Source organism: Nicotiana tabacum, chromosome 22 (assembly GCF_000715075.1).
Source record: "Nicotiana tabacum cultivar K326 chromosome 22, ASM71507v2, whole genome shotgun sequence".
NCBI lineage: Eukaryota > Viridiplantae > Streptophyta > Magnoliopsida > Solanales > Solanaceae > Nicotiana > Nicotiana tabacum.
Window position 1 is genome coordinate 37,405,272 of NC_134101.1, and position 20,024 is coordinate 37,425,295.

Consider the following 20,024-nt stretch of genomic DNA (forward strand, 5'->3'; position numbering starts at 1 on the left):
ACAAAATGCTCAGCCAAATCATAATTTCAAAATAGTAGTTCTTTCTTTCAAATACATCAGTGAAAACCCAAATCGTTTGCTGGAGTTGCCAAAAATATGAATAGTTTGAAAACAATAAATTTCTCCCAAAATCTTATCAATAATAAATAAGATGTTTCATTTTCCTTCCGGATAACCCGTGGAAAAAAAAAACAAATGCATCACTTTGCCTATCTGTCAACAATGTGTGAAAAATCATGAATGATGTGATGCAGTACAGCACGAGAAAATACATCTCTATGCATGTATGTCATGTGTGCATGCCAATGCAATGCAACTCAATGATAAAAATCATAAACAGCCCCTCGGGCAGAACATCACTCATATACAGCCCCTCGGGCAACCCTCACAGTCACTCGTGCCACTCGGGCATACCTCACAATCACTCTTGCCACTCGGGCATACCTCACAATTACTCATGCCTCCCAGTCACTCGTCACTCGGCACTCAACACTCGGCACTCGCACTCAGTAGGTACCTGCGCTCACTTGGGGTGTGTACAGACTCCGAAGGGGATCCTTCATCCCAAGAGTTATAATCTGCACGGACAACTCACGTGCCATCATATCAATACCTGGATCCGCACGGTCAACTCACGTGCTACGCGGACAACTCACGCGCTATGGTATAAATACCTGGACCCGCACGGTCAACTCACGTGCTACGCGGACAACTCACGCACTATGGTATTAATATCCTCACAATCAGGCCCTCGGCCGATATCAAATATGCTGCGGCATGCAGCCCGATCCCATAAATATGCAACATGCTGTGGCGTGCAGCGCGATCCCATAAATATACAACATGCTGTGGCGTGCAGCCCGATCCCATGAATATGAAACATAAATCAGGCCCTCGGCCTTACTTAGTCATAAACCTCTCAAGTCACTCGGGCATCTCAGTAAAACAGGGCATTCGGCCCAAAATATTTTTATGCATCAAAATAGAGTCATAAAACTGAGTCATGATATGTAATGAAATGAATATGACTGAGTGTGACTTTTCAATTTAACACAATAATTCACAGTAATATGACCTCTGTGGGTCCTAATAATACTGGCACATAGCCTCAACATGATTTGTAATATGCTTTTCAGCTCAATTTCTTTAACACATAAAACCGCATGGAAAATACCAAGGTTATTTTACTATAAAATTCCACATAAACAATTATGTCATAATTTCTATAGTGCACACCCACACGCCCGTCACCTAGCATGTGCGTCACCTCCCAACAATTCACAAAATATATATATTCAGGGTTCATACCCTCAACTCCAAGATTAGAAGAGTTACTTACCTCAATCCAAGCAAATTCTTTATTCCAATAAACCTTTTCCTTTTGATTTGGCCTCCGAACGCCTCGAATCTTAGTCAAAATAATTTGATACAATCAACACGAAGTATAGGAATCAATTCCATATGAAAATGCTAATTTTCCATAAAAATCCAAAATTTAGCTCAAAATTCGCCCATGGGACCCACATCTCGGAACCCGACAAAAGTTACAAAAATGCTAACACCCGTTCCGATACGAGTCCAACCATGCAAAAATTATCAAATTCCGACATCGGATTGACCTTAAAATCTTCATTTTACATTTTTGGAAGATTTTATAAAAATCTGATTTTTCTTCCATAAATTCATGGATTCATGATGTAAATGAGTATGGAATCATGAAATATAATCAATATAGGATAAGGAACACTTACCCCAATGCTTTCCCATGAAAATCGCCGAAAAATCGCCTAAACCAAGCTCCATAAACTCAAAAATGAGTAAAAATGGCAAGAACCCTGTTTTATAGACCCTCAGCTGTTTCCGGCGTCACAGGTAGCGTGGGACACTGCCTGTGGTGCAGTTTCCAGCATCCCAAAATTCCCAGCGCCAGGGTTAGCGCCCCACGCTACCCTGGGAGCTCGCGGCGATGGAAAATTATTCCCGACACGGAAATAGACATAACTCTCTCATACGATGTCCGAATTCAATGATGCTTTTTGCTATGACTCCGTAATTTCAATACGGATCTAATACTTTAATCAAAACTGAATTTGGAGCTCATTTGCTTAATGTGATACCACATATTCTTGAAGAATCGACATCCGATCACTATTTTAACTTAAGCTTTAAACCTTGGAACTAGATATTCCAATTCATTCCAAAATCTCACTGGACCCGAACCAATTGCCCCGACAAGTCACACAACAACTGTAAAGCCCAATTTGAGAAGTAAATGGGGAAACTGTGTTGTAATACTCAAAACGACCGGTCGGGTCGTTACATTCTCCCTCACTTAAACATACGTTCGTCCTCGAATGTGCTAAGAGTTGTTTCCAAGCCATCAAATCATTGTTCCATCTTACCATACACGTACCCGGGGGTGAACCCACGTCACCCTATTTCATATAGGCTTGACAACACAATCCAACTGAATTCATTAATTTAACTCTAGCCCATAAACCTTGGAATTAAATTTCCAACCTTTAGAATTTCTTTCAAGACACAAGTCTTACATTTACACGCCGCATAAATCCGAACAAGTTGCATCGAGTTATAACTATAACCACGGATATAATCAACCAACATATTACACAACTCGCATGCTCGTAGCACCATTCCTGATCGTAGTGACTGCTCCAAAACTAACCGCATACTAGTATTAAACCCATATCGAACCAAACCTCATCCCAAAACCTTCGTACACTGTTGATAATAAAAGAAACACGCGAAATAAACAAGTCACGGAGCTCTCTCGCCCCAGCCAGAACCATAATTGCTTTTTGAGCTGACTTTCAATATTATCCTCCCTAACATACCGTAATCAAACATGATAGTACCCATTCGAGGCCCAATGACCTTATATTACTAAACACAACTATTTCCATAGACATGCCGCACCAATATAACTCAGAGCCACAACCCGTGCCATTTGTGCACCAATACGCAACAATTCAAATGTACTCAGTCATGAGAAATGACTCAAATGAGAGAACTGCCCCGCAATATTAATAAGTATCGCCACAACGAAATGCTGAAAATTTATCATACACTGTAGAACCATCACCCGATTCTAATACAAGGTTCATACCTTAATATAGCTCTGTTGCAATGTGTGTCCCCATCCAAACGTTGGTCCATATAATATACCCCGAGCCACCCTGCTCAAAATCAATAATCACGGAGAGGCAAATGACAAAAATGCCACACAAAACCTGAAAGAACATAACCATTACGTAATCGATCATGCAATACCCAAATACTCATCACGCTCAAATTCCACTATAAAACTCAAATAGGACCGCACCATCTGTGCACATAACCAATGAATCACAACTCCTCGTAGCATGAAGGAGTAACTCACAGATCATCTGAGAACACAAATAAGCTCAACATCAACCGAATGACACATCCCTCAACAATAGCAGTATGGAGCCAACCATTCCGGCTCGGTGTAGAATACACATCTTAATTGGGCCTACCTATGGACCCCCAAATCAACTTGGGTTACCCACAATAGATAAAAATTCTTCCGTCAACTGACAAAATTTGAATATCAGCAATCTATAAACCATGTGAGTACCGCAATACTAATTTATACATCTGTAAGTAAAAATACAATGCGCCTTCTGAAGTCCGCCCCTTTTCTCATACAACACCAAGTAGTAATAGTATTTATCTAGTTATTTGAAACTGTTCATGTTGTCCAACATTCGTTACCTTCTTTTCAAGAATGTACTGCCACCTTGTACATGAAAATCTAGCTTTCGTATAACCCATAAGCAACTGTACTCTTCTTAAGCACCTTCAAAACTACTACAACTGTAACCCTTACTCTGAGAATACCTTATGTGAATTTGAAAATTTTCTTCTTACCTTCCTTATACAAAAGTGTAGAATCCATAGTTATACAGAATTTCCGTAAGTCCAGGCACCATCAAACGAAAATCTCAAATTTTATCCATACGCGAGTCCGAAAACATTCTCAATTGCTATATATAATTCTCATACCCACTAGAATTTTCTCGAGAGTCACCCACTTTGCTCAAAGCCATAGATTAAAACATTCCATAACTCACAATACCAATACTCTCTTACTGCCATAATATCACAGTCAGTCCAACGAAACTTCTTCCCAAGTTCATATAATGCCAACCATAAAAATACCTCAATCATCCGCTAAGTTCGTATTCATCCTCTTAACACACAAGTCAACTTTCTCAACAAGATTCAGATTCAAATCTCCACCCATACACCCCATCGTTAGAAAAGAAACTCTCTACTCATATCATAAGGAATACTCCTACGTAGATTACTCTGCAGGGGATAATCCACCTGCTTAGCCTCAATTTGGTATCTTGTTATACCCTTTCGCATTCACAATTACTATGCAATCACTTAGTCTATCTGATTCTAAACTCATTAACCAGACGTGAGAATTTAGTTTTACCCTAAAATTTAATAATGTGAAAGATCCTTCAAAACATTCATACTGGAGACTGTACGCCACATCAATTCGAAAATCAAGCACCCAATGGCCTTTCCTTTACATTTCAAGAAACACTTCTCGTCATATTCACATCGTCTTAACACATCCCTCAGTTACATCATACTCATCACAAAGCTATTTCACCGCTCATCGAGCCATAAATTCCACTCGTAGGGACATTACCGGACATATGAGTCCAAATGTACATGTTATAACTGAAGCTACCGAGCTCAAGCTGTGGTTTAACCATGGCCTCAAGTACTCCAGACTGGCCCATCACCAAAACACAGAATACACATCTCGCACATCATCCCTGAAATCACAAGCCGGCGATGCACAGCTAATACCGAGCGCTCATGTGCGCATACGAATACGTGGAAGGAATTCAAAGAGTTATATTTCAAGCTGAATCAATTCTGCACGATAAGGAAAGAAAGATGGGAAATTATCCTAAATGCCCTGTAGCCTCTCGAAGATAAGTATGGACGTCATCATACTGATCCGCAAGACTCTACTAGACACTTGCTCATGACTTGTAGAACCTATGAACCTAGAGCTCTGATACCAACTTGTCACGACCCAAAAACCCACTAGTCATGATGGAAAGCTACCGAGCTCAAGCTGTGGTTTAACCATGGCCTCAAGTACTCCAGACTGGCCCATCACCAAAATACAGAATACACATCTCGCACATCATCCCTGAAATCACAAGCCGACAATGCACAACTGATACCGAGCACTCATGTGCGCATACGAATACGTGGAAGGAATTCAAAGAGTTATATTTCAAGCTGAATCAATTCCGCACGATAAGGAAAGAAAGATGGGAAATTATCCTAAATGCCCTGTAGCCTCTCGAAGATAAGTATGGACATCATCATACTGATCCGCAAGACTCTACTAGACACTTTCTCATGACTTGTAGAACCTATGAACCTAGAGCTCTGATACTAACTTGTCACGACCCAAAAACCCACTAGTCGTGATGGCACCTAACCCAACCCGTTAGGTAAGCCAATTTCCAACTATCCAATTCCAATGAAATTAATTAAAAGAAAATATCTAAAACCGATACATCTCCCCAAGAACTGGTAGTACAAATCATGAGCTTCTAAGAATAGAGTATACAAAGCGAAAATGAAATAAATACATAGTCTGTTTGAATAATACATAAACAGAGCTTTTATAAATCTAAGGCTACCCTGAACAAGAGGCAGCTACAACAGGAACGCAGGTACATCTTTAAGTCTTGCAACCATAGAGCACAGCAACAATAACAGCCAACATCTGCATGCAATGTGCAGAAGTGTAGTATCAGTACAACCGACCCCATGTACTGAGTAAGTAACAAACCTAGCCGTAGGTTGAAAGTAGTGACGAGCTTCCACCAAGTCGGGTCCAAAACCAATAGTCCACAACAATCCATAACAACATAAAGCAAATAATACCAGAAGTAACTAAAAGACAAAATGCTCAGCCAAATCATGATTTCAAAATAGTAGTTCTTTCTTTCAAATACATCAGTGAAAACCCAAATCGTTTGCTAGAGTTGCCAAAAATATGAATAGTTTGAAAATAATAAATTTCTCCCAAAATCATGTCAATAATAAATAAGATGTTTCATTTTCCTTTCGGATAACCCGTGTAAAAAAACAAATGCATCACTATGCCCATCTGTCAACAATGTGTGAAAAATCATGAATGATGTGATGCAGTACAGCACGAGAAAATACATCTCTATGCATGTATATCATGTGTGTATGCCAATGCAATGCAACTCAATGATAAAAATCATAAACAGTCCCTCGGGCAGAACATCACTCATATACAGCCCCTCGGGCAAACCTCACAGTCACTCGTGCCACTCGGGCATACCTCGCAATCACTCTTTCCACTCGGGCATACTTCACAATCACTCATTCCTCCCAGTCGCTCATCATTGGGCACTCACACTCAGTAGGTACCTACGCTCACTGGGGGTGTGTACAGACTCCGGAGGGGATCCTTCATCCCAAGCGCTATAATCTGCACAGACAACTCACGTGCCATCATATCAATACCTGGATCCGCACGGTCAACTCACGTGCTACGGGGACAACTCACGCGCTATGGTATAAATACCTAGACCTGCACGGTCAACTCACGTGCTACGCGGATAACTCACACGCTATGGTATTAATATCCTCACAGTCAGGCCCTCGGCCGATATCAAACATGCTGCGGCGTGCAGCCCGATCCCATAAATATGCAACATGCTGAGGCGTGCAGCTCGATCCTATAAATATGCAACATGCTACGGCGTGTAGCCCGATCCCATGAATATGAAACATAAATCAGGCCCTCGGCCTCACTCGGTCATAAACCTCTCAAGCCACTCGGGCATCTCAGTAAAACAGGGCATTCGGCCCAAAACATTTTTATACATCAAAATAGAGTCATAAAACTGAGTTATGATATGCAATGAAATGAATATGACTGAGTATGACTTTTTAATTTAACACAATAATTCACAGTAATATGACCTCTGTGGGTCACAATAACACTGGCACATAGCCTAAACATGATTTGTAATATGCTTTTCAGCTCAATTTCTTTAACACATAAAATCACATGGAAAATACTAAGGTTATTTAACTATAAAATTCCACATAAACAATTATGTCACAATTTCTATAATGCACGCCCACACGCCCGTCACCTAGCATGTGCGTCACCTCCCAACAATTCACAAAATATATATATTCAGGGTTCATACCCTCAACTCCAAGATTAGAAGAGTTACTTACCTCAATCCAAGCAAATATTTTATTCCAATAAACCTTTTCCTCTTGATTCGGCCTCCGAACGCCTCGAAACTTAGTCAAAATAATTTGATACAATCAACACGAGGTATAGGAATCAATTCCATATGAAAATGCTAATTTTTCTTAAAAATTCGAAATTTAGCTTAAAAATCGCCCATGGAGCCCACATCTCGGAACCCAACAAAAGTTATAAAAATTCAAACACCCGTTCCGATATGAGTCCAACCATACAAAAATTATCAAATTCCGACATCGGATTGACCTTAAAATCTTCATTTTACATTTTTGGAAGATTTTATAAAAATCTAATTTTTCTTCCATAAATTCATGGATTCATGATGTAAATGAGTATGGAATCATGAAATATAATCAATATAGGATAAGGAACACTTACCCCAATGCTTTCCCGTAAAAATCGCCGAAACATCACCTAAACCGAGATCCATAAACTCAAAAATGAGTAAAAAATGGCAAGAACCCCGTTTTATAGACCCTCAGCTATTTCGGGCGTCACAGGTAGCGTGGGGCGCTACCTATGGTGCAGTTTCCAGCATCCCAAAATTCCCAGCGCCAAGGTTAGCGCCCTACGCTACCCTGGGCGCTCGCAGCGATGGAAAATTATTCCCGACACGGAAATAGGCATAACTCTCTCATACGATGTCCGAATTCAATGATTCTTTTTACTATGGCTCTATAATTTCAATACGGATCTAATAAGTTAATCAAAACTGAATTTGGAGCTCATTTTATCAATGTGATACCATATATTCTTGAAGAATCGACATCCGGTCACTATTTTAACTTAAGCTTTAAACCTTGGAACTAGATGTTCCAATTCATTCCAAAATCTCACTGGACCTTAACCAATTGCCCCGGCAAGTCACACAATAACTGTAAAGCCTAATTTGAGAAGTAAATAGGGAAATGGGGTTGTAATACTCAAAACGACCGGTCGGGTCGTTACAGTCAAGTTCTTGCATGTGTTGTTGCCCAGTCTTCACTATTTGAGGAGATCAAGGCTCGACAGTTTGATGATCCATACTTGTTGGTTCTCCGAGAGACGGTACTACGGGGTGGTGCAAAGGAGGTTACTATCTGCGGAGATGGTGTTCACTAGGGTCGCCTATGTGTTCCTAAGGTAGATGGGCTAAGGGAAAAGATTCTAGAAGAGGCACACAGTTCTCGATATTCTATTTATCCAGGTGCTACGAAGATGTATCATGACCTGATACAACATTATTGGTGGCAGGGGATGAAGAAGGACATAGTTGAGTATGTAGCTAGGTGCCTAAATTTCCAGCAGGTTAAGTATGAGCATCAGAAGCCATGTGGCCTACTTAAGCAGATGACTATACCAGAGTGGAAAAGGGAACGCATTACTATGGACTTTGTAGTTGGGTTGTCGCGGACCTTGCAGAAGGTTGGTGTAGTTTGGGTCATTGTCGACAGGTTGACCAAGTCGGCACACTTTATTCCGGTTGTGACTACGTATACTTCAGAGAGGTTGGCCCAGATTTATATTTAGGAGATAGTACGGTTGCACGGTGTGCCAATTTCCATCATATCAGATAGAGGCCCTCAGTTTACTTCACATTTCTGGAGAGAAGTACATAGTGAGTTGGGGACCCGTGTGGAGCGCAACACATCCTTCCATCTGCAAATCGACGGGCAGTGGGAGCGGACAGTTCAGATTTTGGAAGATATGCTCAGGGCATGTGTGATTAACTTTAGAGGTTAGTGGGATCGTTTCTTGCCTTTGGCCGAGTTTGCTTATAACAACAGTTAACAATCCAGCATCTAGATGGCTCCATTTGAGGCTTTATATGGTAGGCGATGTCATTCTCCCATCGGATGGTTTGAGCCCAGCGAGGCTAAGTTATATGGTACTGATTTGGTGAAGGATGTCTTGGAAAAGGTGAAGTTGATTCAGGAGCGACTTCGTACAGTACAGTCCAGACAGAAGAGTTATACGGATCTGAAAGCGCGTGATTTATTGTTTATGGTGGGTGAAAAAGTTCTCTTGAAGGTTTCGCCGATGAAGGGAATCATGAGGTTCGGAAAGAAGGGCAAGTTGAGCCCAAGGTTTATAGGCCCATTTGAGGTATTGAGACGAGTTGGGGAGGTTGTTTACGAGCTTGCTTTGCCTCCCAGTTTATCGGGAATTCATCCGGTTTTCCATGTATCTGTGCTCCGGAGGTATCATGCCGACCTGTCATATGTATTAGACTTCAACATAGTTCAGCTAGATGAAAGCTTGGGTTGTGAAGAGGAACCAGTTGCCATTGTTGATAAACAGGTTAGCCAGTTGAGGTCCAAGAAGATTTCTGTGGTAAAAGTTTAGTGGAGGGGACAACCAATCGAGGAAGCGACTTGGGAGGCCGAGGAAGACATGCGGAGCAGATATCCACACTTATTCAGCACTCCAGGTATGATTCTAAACCCGTTCGAGGACGAACGCTTGTTTAAGAGGTGGAAAATATAACGATCCAACCGGTCGTTTTGCCTTCTAGAACCCTGTTCCCCTAAATAAGACTCTCCACATGTGCTTTTATTGTTTTATGACTTGCGGGGAGGGTTAGTTCGGGATTTGGAAGGGTTCGGGTTGAAATCGGAACACTTGATTCCTTGGTTGGCTTTAAAAAGGCCAAGTGTGACTTCGGTCAAAATTTTTAGAAAATGACCTCAGAATCGGGATTTGACGGTTCCAATTGGTTCATATGATGATTTTGGACTTGGGCGTATGTTCGAATCAGGTTTTGGACAACCCGAGAGCGTTTCAGCGCTTAATCGTGAAAGTTAGTTATTTGAAGGTTTTTAAGTCATTTAAATATGGTTTGGAGTAGGTTTTTGAGCAATCAAGGTCCGTTTGGAATTCTGAGTATGAGAATAGTTCCGTGTGATGATTTAAGACCTGCCCATAAAATTTTGTGTCATTCCGAGTAGTTTAAGTATGTTTCGGCACGTTTGTAGTAAGTTTGAAGAATTTGAAATTTCTAAGTTAAATCAATTTGGTTTGAGGTATGATTCTTAGTTTTGATGTTGTTTTATGCGTTCAAAGAGTTTAAGCGAGTCCGTTTCATGATTTCAAACCTGTTGATATGTTCGGACGGGGCCCCGGGGGCCTCGGGAGTTAATCGGACGAGGCCCGAACCAAGTTTGGACTTAGGAGCAACAGTTGAAGCTTCCATCTTCTGCTGCAATCGCACTTGTGCTTGGCCATCCGCAGGTACAAGCTCGCAGAAGAGGACCTGCCAGGGATGCCCAGGGATCGCAGAAGCGGAGTTTTTGTCGCACCTGCGAGCGCGCATGTGCGGAGGAAGAGGGTGCAGAAGCGGCGAGGGCTGCAGGTGCGGAAGAAGCGTCGTAGAAGCGGGCACGCAGAAGCGGTGCTAAGGCCGTAGATGCGGAACTTGGTTAGGTGGGGGAAAATCGCACTTGTGAGGATTTTTCCTCAGGTGCGGCCGAGGCTCCGCAGTGCGAAAATCGCAGAAGGCAGAACCTTCATTTAAGTCGGGGCTCAACCATTTTGAGCCTATTTTTCTCCATTCTTGGGCAATTTTGGAGCATCTTGAGAGGGATTTGCACCTAGAAACTTGGAGGTAAGTTAATTCTACTTATTGTGAGTTAAATAGATAGATTATGAGTAGATTTTAACATGTAAATTGTGAAAACCAAAGGTTTAGATGAAAAACCTAGGTTTTTATAAAAATGAGATTTTAACCACGAAAATGGTTATGGAATGGGATGGAAATTGTATATTTGAGTTTTTGAAATTATGGGTAACGATTTCCGCCAAACATTTCTGGAATCTGGGCACGTGGGCTCGGGGTGAATTTTAGGAATTTTACCATTTTGGGTTGGGTAATTAATCTAATAATCTAATTTCGAATTATTGAGCATGTATTAATTAAATTATATAACATTTTGTTAGTTTCGGATTTTTCGGCACCAAATTGAGGCTTTAACGCGAAATTTTGATTTGGAAGGGAGCTTTGAGACGAGGTAAGTCTCTTGTCTAACTTTGTAAGAGGAAATTTACCCCATAGGTGTTGTAAATAAATATTTGCTCCTAATTGTGGGAGCTACGTACGTACGAGGTGACGAGAGTCCGCATGTAGATACTATTATGCTATTGTTCGGGTAGTTTTAGGACCCAAATTCATGAACTATTTGGAAATTCTTGCACTATACTTGTTAAATTGAAATGCCTAATTTATTAATAATTGTTGGAGAAATTATGAAAGACTGCTAATGAAATCCGTATTATTTTTGTATAAAATCTCATTAATATCTAAGTCAAATGCTTATAAAATATTCCTTTTCTTCCTGTGGAGTGGGCCGAATGCCTTGGCAGTAGATAAATGCATATATGGATCATGTCGCACGTCCTTCGACAGTGTACACTACACTCTAAATTGGGCCGTACAACCTCAGCATAAATCGTGCTTAATAATAATAATTACACGATGCCTTGACATTTTATTGCAGCTTGTGAAGATAAATTATTAACTGGAAATTATTGAATTTGAAAGAATTATTTATTTATGCTTGTTAAGAAAATTATTGTTATTCACATAAACCATGTCTATTTAAATATATATATTTTAATATTATTAACCCATAGTGAGTGTCAAAATCGACCTATCGTCACTACTTCTTCGATATTAGACTTGATAGTTACTGGTTATACGTTGTTTACATACTCATGCTATGCTTGCTGTACTTTTCGTGCAGGACCTGAGACAGGTGCAATAGGTGGTCCTACCGGCGCGTACCCCAGATATCCCGAAGCTTAGTGGTGAGCTGCTTCCTGAGTCGTTCTGCAGCCCTAAAGTCTCTCTCTCTTTTGTATTTTGTATTCTATCTATTTCATATTGAGACAGTGATTAGAAATTTATATAATCTATTAGATGCTCATATACTTGTGACACCAAGTCTTGGCACACACACTAGTAGAATTGTGAATTGAATTATTTTTCTTAGTTTTTATTTAATCAGAACCTTTTATATTTTCTTAAATTTTGCTAGTAAGAAGAGTTTAATTACTCAAAAAATTATTAAAAGAATAAATATATATTTAATTTACTAGTTGACTTGCCTAGCTGTGATGTTGGGTATCATCACGATCTATAGGTGAGATTGGGTCATGACAAGTATACAATAAATAGTTTACTGACATGTAGAGAATACTTGGGCGAATTTATAGGAAACGTAGCGGGGGTGTAACGATCCGACTTGTCGTTTTAAACATTTATGCTCCTTTCAACTACATGAAGTCTTGAATAGCTTCATATGAGGTATTATGACATGTGTGAATCGTCGGTTTTGATTTTTAGGTATTTCGGGATTAGTTCGGATGAATGAAATTCATGTTGGAAGCTTAAATGAAAAGAGTTGACTGGAGTTTCACTTTTTGTACAAACGATATAGGAAATGAGTTTTGATAATTCCAATAGCTCCGTATTATATTTTTGGACTTAGGAGTGTCCGGATATTTATTTGGAAGTCCGTAGTTGATTTTCGCTTAAAATGACGAAAGTTGAAAATGGAAGGTTTGGAAGTTTGTGTGGGAGTTCTTTATTGATATTTGGGTTAGAATCCAGTTATGGAAATTTTAATAGGTCCATTATGTCATTTATGACTTGTATGCAAAATGTAAGGTCAATCGGACTTGATTTGATAGGTTTCGGCATCGAATATAAAATTTGGTTATTTCTAGAATATTTCGACGTCGTTTATTCAAGCATAAATGGTAGAACATGAAGAAAATGAGATCCAAATTCAGTGTTGATTGAAGCATTAGATCCGTATTGAAATTACGGAGACATAGCAAAAAGAATCATCGAATTCGGATATCTTATGAGAGAGTTATGCCCATTTCCGTGCCGGAAAAGATTGTTTGTCGCTGCCAGCGCCCAGGGTAGCGTGGGAATTTTTGGGATGCTGGAAACTGCGCCACAGGCAGTGCCCCACGACACTTGTGGTGCTTGAACACTAAAAATCCCTATAAACGGGAGATTTTGCCATTTTTTACGAAAATAGAGTTGGGGAGCTCGGTTTGAGCGATATTCAGAGGCAAATTTCACCACACAACTTGGGGTAAGTGTTCTTGACTCCCTTGTGATTATATTCCATGAATTAATCTTCATTTTCGGCGTTTGATTATTGAATTTTCAAGAGAAATTGGAGAAATTTTCTACAATTTCATAAAATGATTTTTCGAGATTTGAACATCGATTCGGAATCGGATATGAGTAAAATTAGTATGGTTGGAATCGTAATTAAATGGGTTATCGGATTTGTGAGTTTCTTCGGATTTCGAGATGTGGGCCCCATTGTTGATTTTTCGAGCGGAGTTGGAATTTTTTGTAAATTGTTAAATTGTAAGCATTAGAGTAAATTATGATTAATTTGCACGTTGTTTGAATAGATACGAGTCGTTTGGCTGGAATTGAGGAGATAGGAAGGCGTATGCACTGTTTTGAAAGGCATTTTTTGGGAGAGCCCTGGGGTGAGGCGCACCAAAAACGCCCCGGGGCGATGGTGTGGGGCGAAAGTCTCAAGAGACGTACGCCCAGCAATTCGGAGCGTACGCCCGGGCGTTCGGGGCATACACCCGGATGTTTGAGGCGAGTTATTTTATTGAGGCATAAGCCCCAGAGATTTTTTTAAATTAAAATAAAATTTGTTGAATAAGTCCTTCATATAATACGCAAATTTTTAAAATTCAGCTTTGTAATTACTCAATAGTTTTAAAAAGGAACTGAAATGTATTAAATTTAAAAGTCAATACCCTTTTTTATTGATTGAAGCCCCAATTCATTGTCTTTCCCAATTCTTTATCTTGTCCGCTAGTTTTCTTCATTTTTATGTAATTTTACCTGTTTATAAATATTTACTATAATTATATTATTTTATAAAATATTAAAAATTAAATATCTATGGGGCTTACGCCTCACTGAGGCATATGTAAAACGCCTCTCCTTACGCCCACGCCTTTTAAAACACTGGGTGTATGGAGGTTGATACGCGCGGAATAAAATTTTTGGAGTATTGTACAACTTGCTCGATATTGGATTTGGCTTGTTCGAGGTAAGTAACATCTCTAATCTTGGATCTGAGGGTATGAACCCTGATTATACGTGTTATATAAATTGTTTGGAGGTGACGGGCGTGTGGGCGTGCACCGTAAAAATTGTGACATAATTGGTTTCGTGAAATTGTGTAGTTAAATAATCTTGGCATTATCCATGTAGTTTTATGTGTTAAAGAAATTGAGTTGATAATCATGTTAAAAATCATGCTAAGGCTATATGCCAGTATTATTGAGACCCATAGAGGTCATATTGCTGTTGAATTATTTGTTTAAATTGAAATTTCATACTCAGTCATATTCCTTCGTTGCATATCATATCTCAGTATCTGTTATTATTTATTGATATATCATATCATCATTTTAGCTGATTTCATGACATTGTGAGCCCGAGAGACTGGAGAGAGTGATGATTGAGTGAGGCCGAGGGCCTGATTGTGATGTTATTATTTTGGGATCGGGCTGCACGCCGCAACAAGTTTTATTTACTTATGCCTGGATCTGGCTTATTATAGCGCTTGGGATGAATGAGCTCCTCCGGAGTCTGCACCCCCCACAGTGAGCGTAGTTGATATATATATATATATATATATATATATATATATATATATATATATATATATATACAGATCTTCCCTGGGCATGAATCTTGCCATAGATATATATTGAGGGATGGATCTTCCTTGGACATGGACCTTGTCCGAATTGATGATATTGAGGGATAGATCTTCCCTGGACATAGATCTTGTCTGAATCATTTATATTTGGGGATGGATCTTCCCCTGGGGTGGATTGGCCTTATGTAGTACTGAGTGACTGAATGTCAGTTATTATGTATATATTTGGGATGGATCTTTCCTGGGCTGGATTAGCCATATACAGTACTGAGTGACTGTGCGAGAGTTGTTATTTATACTTGGGCTGGATCTGCTGTGTAAAGTGCCGAGTGACTGAGTGTGTTGAATAGTGAGCGTGATGAGTGGATAAGAGAGACAATGATACTGAGTACTCTGAGAGAGTGTGTACATGAGTTCATCATTGTGATGTTTTGTATTAGACATGCTTACTTGATATGTAGGCATAGAGAAGCTTTTTCCTCGTGCCATCTGAAAATGAAACATACTATCCGTTGTTGGAATGTTAGTTTTTGAAAAATAATTCACAGATTTCAGACTTAATCACATTTTCGGTGATTTCGAAAAAAGATTTGAGTTTTACTGTTATACTTGAAAAGAAAATATTTATTTTCCGGAATTGTATACGAGCTGAGCATTTTATTATTGAGTTATTACTTGTGTTGCTTTAAATTGTGTTGTTATGAGATGTTATTGGTTATTGGTGTGGAGTCTGACCTTGGTACAAGCTCGTCACTACTTTCAACCTAAGGTTAGATTTGTTACTTATTAAGTACATGTGGTCGGTTGTACTCATACTATACTTTTGCACCTTGCGTGCAGATTTCTGATGCTGATGTCGCTGTATATGGCGGGATCTAGCATTAAAGATGTACCTGCAATCCAGTCACAACTGCCTCTTTTTCGTGGTAGCTTTAGAATATTTAATCCGTTCATGTATATTTCAAACAGATGATGTATTTTTATTTCACACCAACCTTGTAAATTCTTATCTTAGAAGCTCATGATTTGTACTACCAGTTCTTGGGGAGTGTATTAGAGTCAGTTAAATATTAATTAAATCGGATTGTTGTTATTTGGCTTACCTAGCGGATGAGGTTAGGTGCCATCACGGCTAGTTGGATTTTGGGTCGTGACAGGGGGAGATTCCGACAATAGGGAAAATCAAAACCCTAGACTTTTCCAATCTTGTCTACAATATTTGTTTTGTTAGTAATAAAATTACAACTTTCTAAATACTTTGCTCTTAGTTAGTTAACGCTCAAGCCATTATTTAATATTTTTGAAGGCTGATTACTTGAATTCTTGCGAAACTAGTGGTTGTGATTAACAGGTTAATTTTCCGTGATATTTGACTCCGGACTTATAACCGGATTATATTTGCAACGACCGCTAGACCGCTTAGGAGGCATAATTGAACGTGGTCATTTACACATTCCAATGTATCAAGATAACAATTAAGTAAGGTTAATTTAGTGAATACATCTTTTTTTCTCTAGAAGTTCGTATTTTCTTAATGGGTGTGCCAAATAAATAATCACTTATTGTGGACCAGAGAGAGTAACTTCAGTGATAAATACTTAGGCAAAGTAATTGAGTAATTTTTCGTTACAAAAATAGTTTATTAACGTTGATATAAACAAAAAAAATTGGAATGACTATCCAAAAGTAACACTGATTCAAATCAGAAATTGAACAAAAAACTTAAAAGTCATCATTTTTCCCTTTATTGTAACTAAAAGTTTTCCAAAGTTGCATGGCTAAAAAGTTAGGGGAGATGTTAGGCCTTATCAGGAAAATGGCAAAAAGGTAACAAAAGGAAGGCATCATATTCGCTTGAAATAGTGTTCATAGCACGATTAAAGAATTAGGTTCCAATAAAATATGGAATTTACACCTTTATGTTTCCTCCAACTCCCAAGTATTTGTCCGAAAGCTCTCGTTCAAGGTTTCTGAAACGTAGAAAAATATTCCTCCATCAATATCGTTTGATGATGAGCTACACTTAAGTATATAGTCGACCACCTTGGATTTATTAGTGCTTATTCTATTCTACAGACATCAAAGGTCTAGAATATATTTATCTTTTAACTTACATACATAGAAGGTGTAGAAAAAATATTTATTCAATCATGTTTACTAAAAAACAATTGCAAGTATTTTCGAAATTTGATTGTGAGAATGAATTAAATAATTCTTTCTTTTAAATTTTATGGCATAGTTTTACCGTGCACGGGATTTGAAAAAAGAAAGGGAGGGATCGGAGTATTAAATTACATAAAGAGGAAGATGAGTCCAAGGTGAATATGGCTTATAATGGCGCGGGACAAAGACAAGGACAGGCAAAATTGATAACGTGAATAAACCTTAATATATTCTTTAGTATTCTCCACTAATGAATAACTAGATGGGTAATACACTTACATGCAAGTCAAATATATTATCTTATTTATTTCCAGCATTAGATAATTGCGAGCATCATTAAAATATGTGGAATTAGGTAAATCAGGTCGGATTAATGAAGCAATTATGTGAGAGGATTAAGGAGAGTTAGGGTGATGAGAACTCACGTTATGGCCGGTTTCATTTCTTTTAGCAACTTATAGGCGTCCTGGATAGGGAAATCCAAAATGTTTACTACGTATAACATAAAATTAAATGATTATATATGTACATACACACTCATGCATATAGATACTCCTAACACAAGAAACAACTTAGCGAGAATAAGACTTAGTGGTTCTTGCTGTTACATAATGTTACATTTGATTAGGTGTTTGTTAAAACTTTATTTAATCCGCTTAGAAACTTGTATATTTGTATAAGTATTAATTAGTATTAGATAATAGTAGCTAATTTACTTAGAAACCAAATTATCTGGTATTGAAATGACGAATGCAACTTGAATACAACAGAATGAACACGGAGACTTAGCACATCTACCTAATCAATATGGATCAAGGGCATGATACACAAAACGCAGATGGCTAAAGCATAATCACATTCAAGAATAATAAAGTTGGTTGATTCCCTTATCTTCCTTGTCCTCAATTCCTCTATCTTTTAGACTTTGTGGTTTATATTTTTAGTACGATTATATTTTTAGTACGATTGGCGGCGACGGCAAGGATGTTTGGGTCTTTGATATTGACGAGACTACTCTCTTCAATCTTCCTTACTATGCTCGATCCGACGTTGCCTTTGGGTAAAAAAATAAATAAAATTAAACGGGTTTTAATCTATTTTTTTTAGTTGAACTTCTATACTTTGAAAGTGTAAAATTATGTGACCTAAAAGATAACTATATGTAATTGCCTATAATGAATGAAATTAGTAATCTTAAAAATAAGGCAAACTACTTCTTTCAACATGTTAAATTTACTCTAACAGTATAAAAAACGCTTTACACGTTAGTGTATATGTCAGTGTTTATAAATAAAATATGAGCATAATTATATATTTATATGTTTAGCTTCTATAGGTTGACACTGTAAAAAATAGCTAGGACTAATTTAAAAAGTAAGATTAATAACCTAAAAAGAGAAAAGCATGTTAATGTTACCACAGGTAAAAAAACATACTGATAGTATAAAATTTTGATGATTTCTTCTTTGATGCATACACTTTCGTTTTATAGCTAGTAGGTATGCAAGCGGTTTAATGCATTTGATTTCAGGGCAATACCGTTCAACAATGCGAAGTTTAATGAGTGGGTGAGCGAGGGAAAAGCACCAGCTATTCCAGCAACACTTCGTTTATACAAGATGGTGTTGTCTCTTGGGATCAAGCCTGTATTCATAACAGGAACTCCAAGGTTCACCAGAAAAGCAAGAATTGCCAATCTAAAGAAAGCTGGTTATACTTCTTGGTTAAAGCTCGTTCTAAAGTAAGCATATCTGTTTAATTTCCTTCCTCTACATATTCTCTTGGTATTAGTATTCCTATTATGCTTCTTCTCTCTATTATTTTTTTCAACTGTAAAGATTGAAATAATTAGTAGTATTTGTTTTGGGAATGATTGATGATGAATGCAGGGGAAAAAATGATTCACCAAAATCAGTAGTGTTCAAATCAAGCAAGAGAACAGAGCTGGTGAAAGCTGGATATAGAATTGTTGGCAACATTGGAGATCAATGGAGTGATCTCATAGGAGACAACGTGGGTTCTCGTACTTTTAAAGTCCCTGATCCTATGTACTACATTGGTTAACTGAGATCGCTGTCTTTCTTCTTTAAGCACTTAATAATAGGAGTAATTAATAACAAAAGCAGTGGCTTTCTGTGTTATGACATGTGAGACGCTAAGCTCACTATTCCAGTATCAATGTGATGAAACGTCATTTACTTTTCCCTCCTTTTACTAGTATTATATATACTCCATCTGTAGTTTAAATTTATGTGAAACTTATTTGACTAAACACTTAATTGAAGAAAAAAGAGAAATACTTTTGAACTTGTGGTATAAAATGAGGCATAAATACTTTATATCTATAAAGATAAATTATTTTCAAATAAAAAAAGTGATATTTTTTTACACAAAATAAAAAAGAAATAGGTTCTGACAGAAAAGAAAAGGAGAGGGTATAATAATAAGCCGCGATCTTAATTTTCACAAAAGTTAGCACGAATGCTTTTCTAAATATTCTTTCTAAAAAAGTAGTCCAAACACACTTCTCTAGGTGATTGGTAGCTCCACTAGGCCATCGAAATTCACGGTGGAGTCGTCCAAACGGAGGGACGAGGGAATATATATATATATATATATATATATATATATATATATATATATATATATATATATATATATATATATATATATATATATATTAGTCGGTTTGATTTGATTTTTATTAAAATTAAATCAAATCAGCTATTATGGTTTGGTCGATTTGGTATATGGATCTTTTTTGATTTTTTGTCACATGAAAATTATTTCAATTTTATCTTTTTAGAGTTATAGCTGAAGTT

At 38.0% G+C, this 20,024-nt stretch overlaps 1 protein-coding gene across 1 annotated transcript; it reads left to right on the top strand.

Annotated features, from left to right (window-relative positions):
* The first annotated feature begins 17,363 nt into the window (after positions 1–17,363).
* Positions 17,364–19,387, top strand: LOC107769165 (acid phosphatase 1-like). Its single transcript, XM_075242800.1, has 4 exons — positions 17,364–17,399; positions 18,147–18,262; positions 18,734–18,943; positions 19,092–19,387. Exons 1-4 carry the CDS (start codon positions 17,364–17,366, stop codon positions 19,264–19,266), a joined length of 537 nt encoding a protein of 178 aa, XP_075098901.1. The 3' UTR covers positions 19,267–19,387.
* The last annotated feature ends 637 nt before the right edge of the window (positions 19,388–20,024 follow it).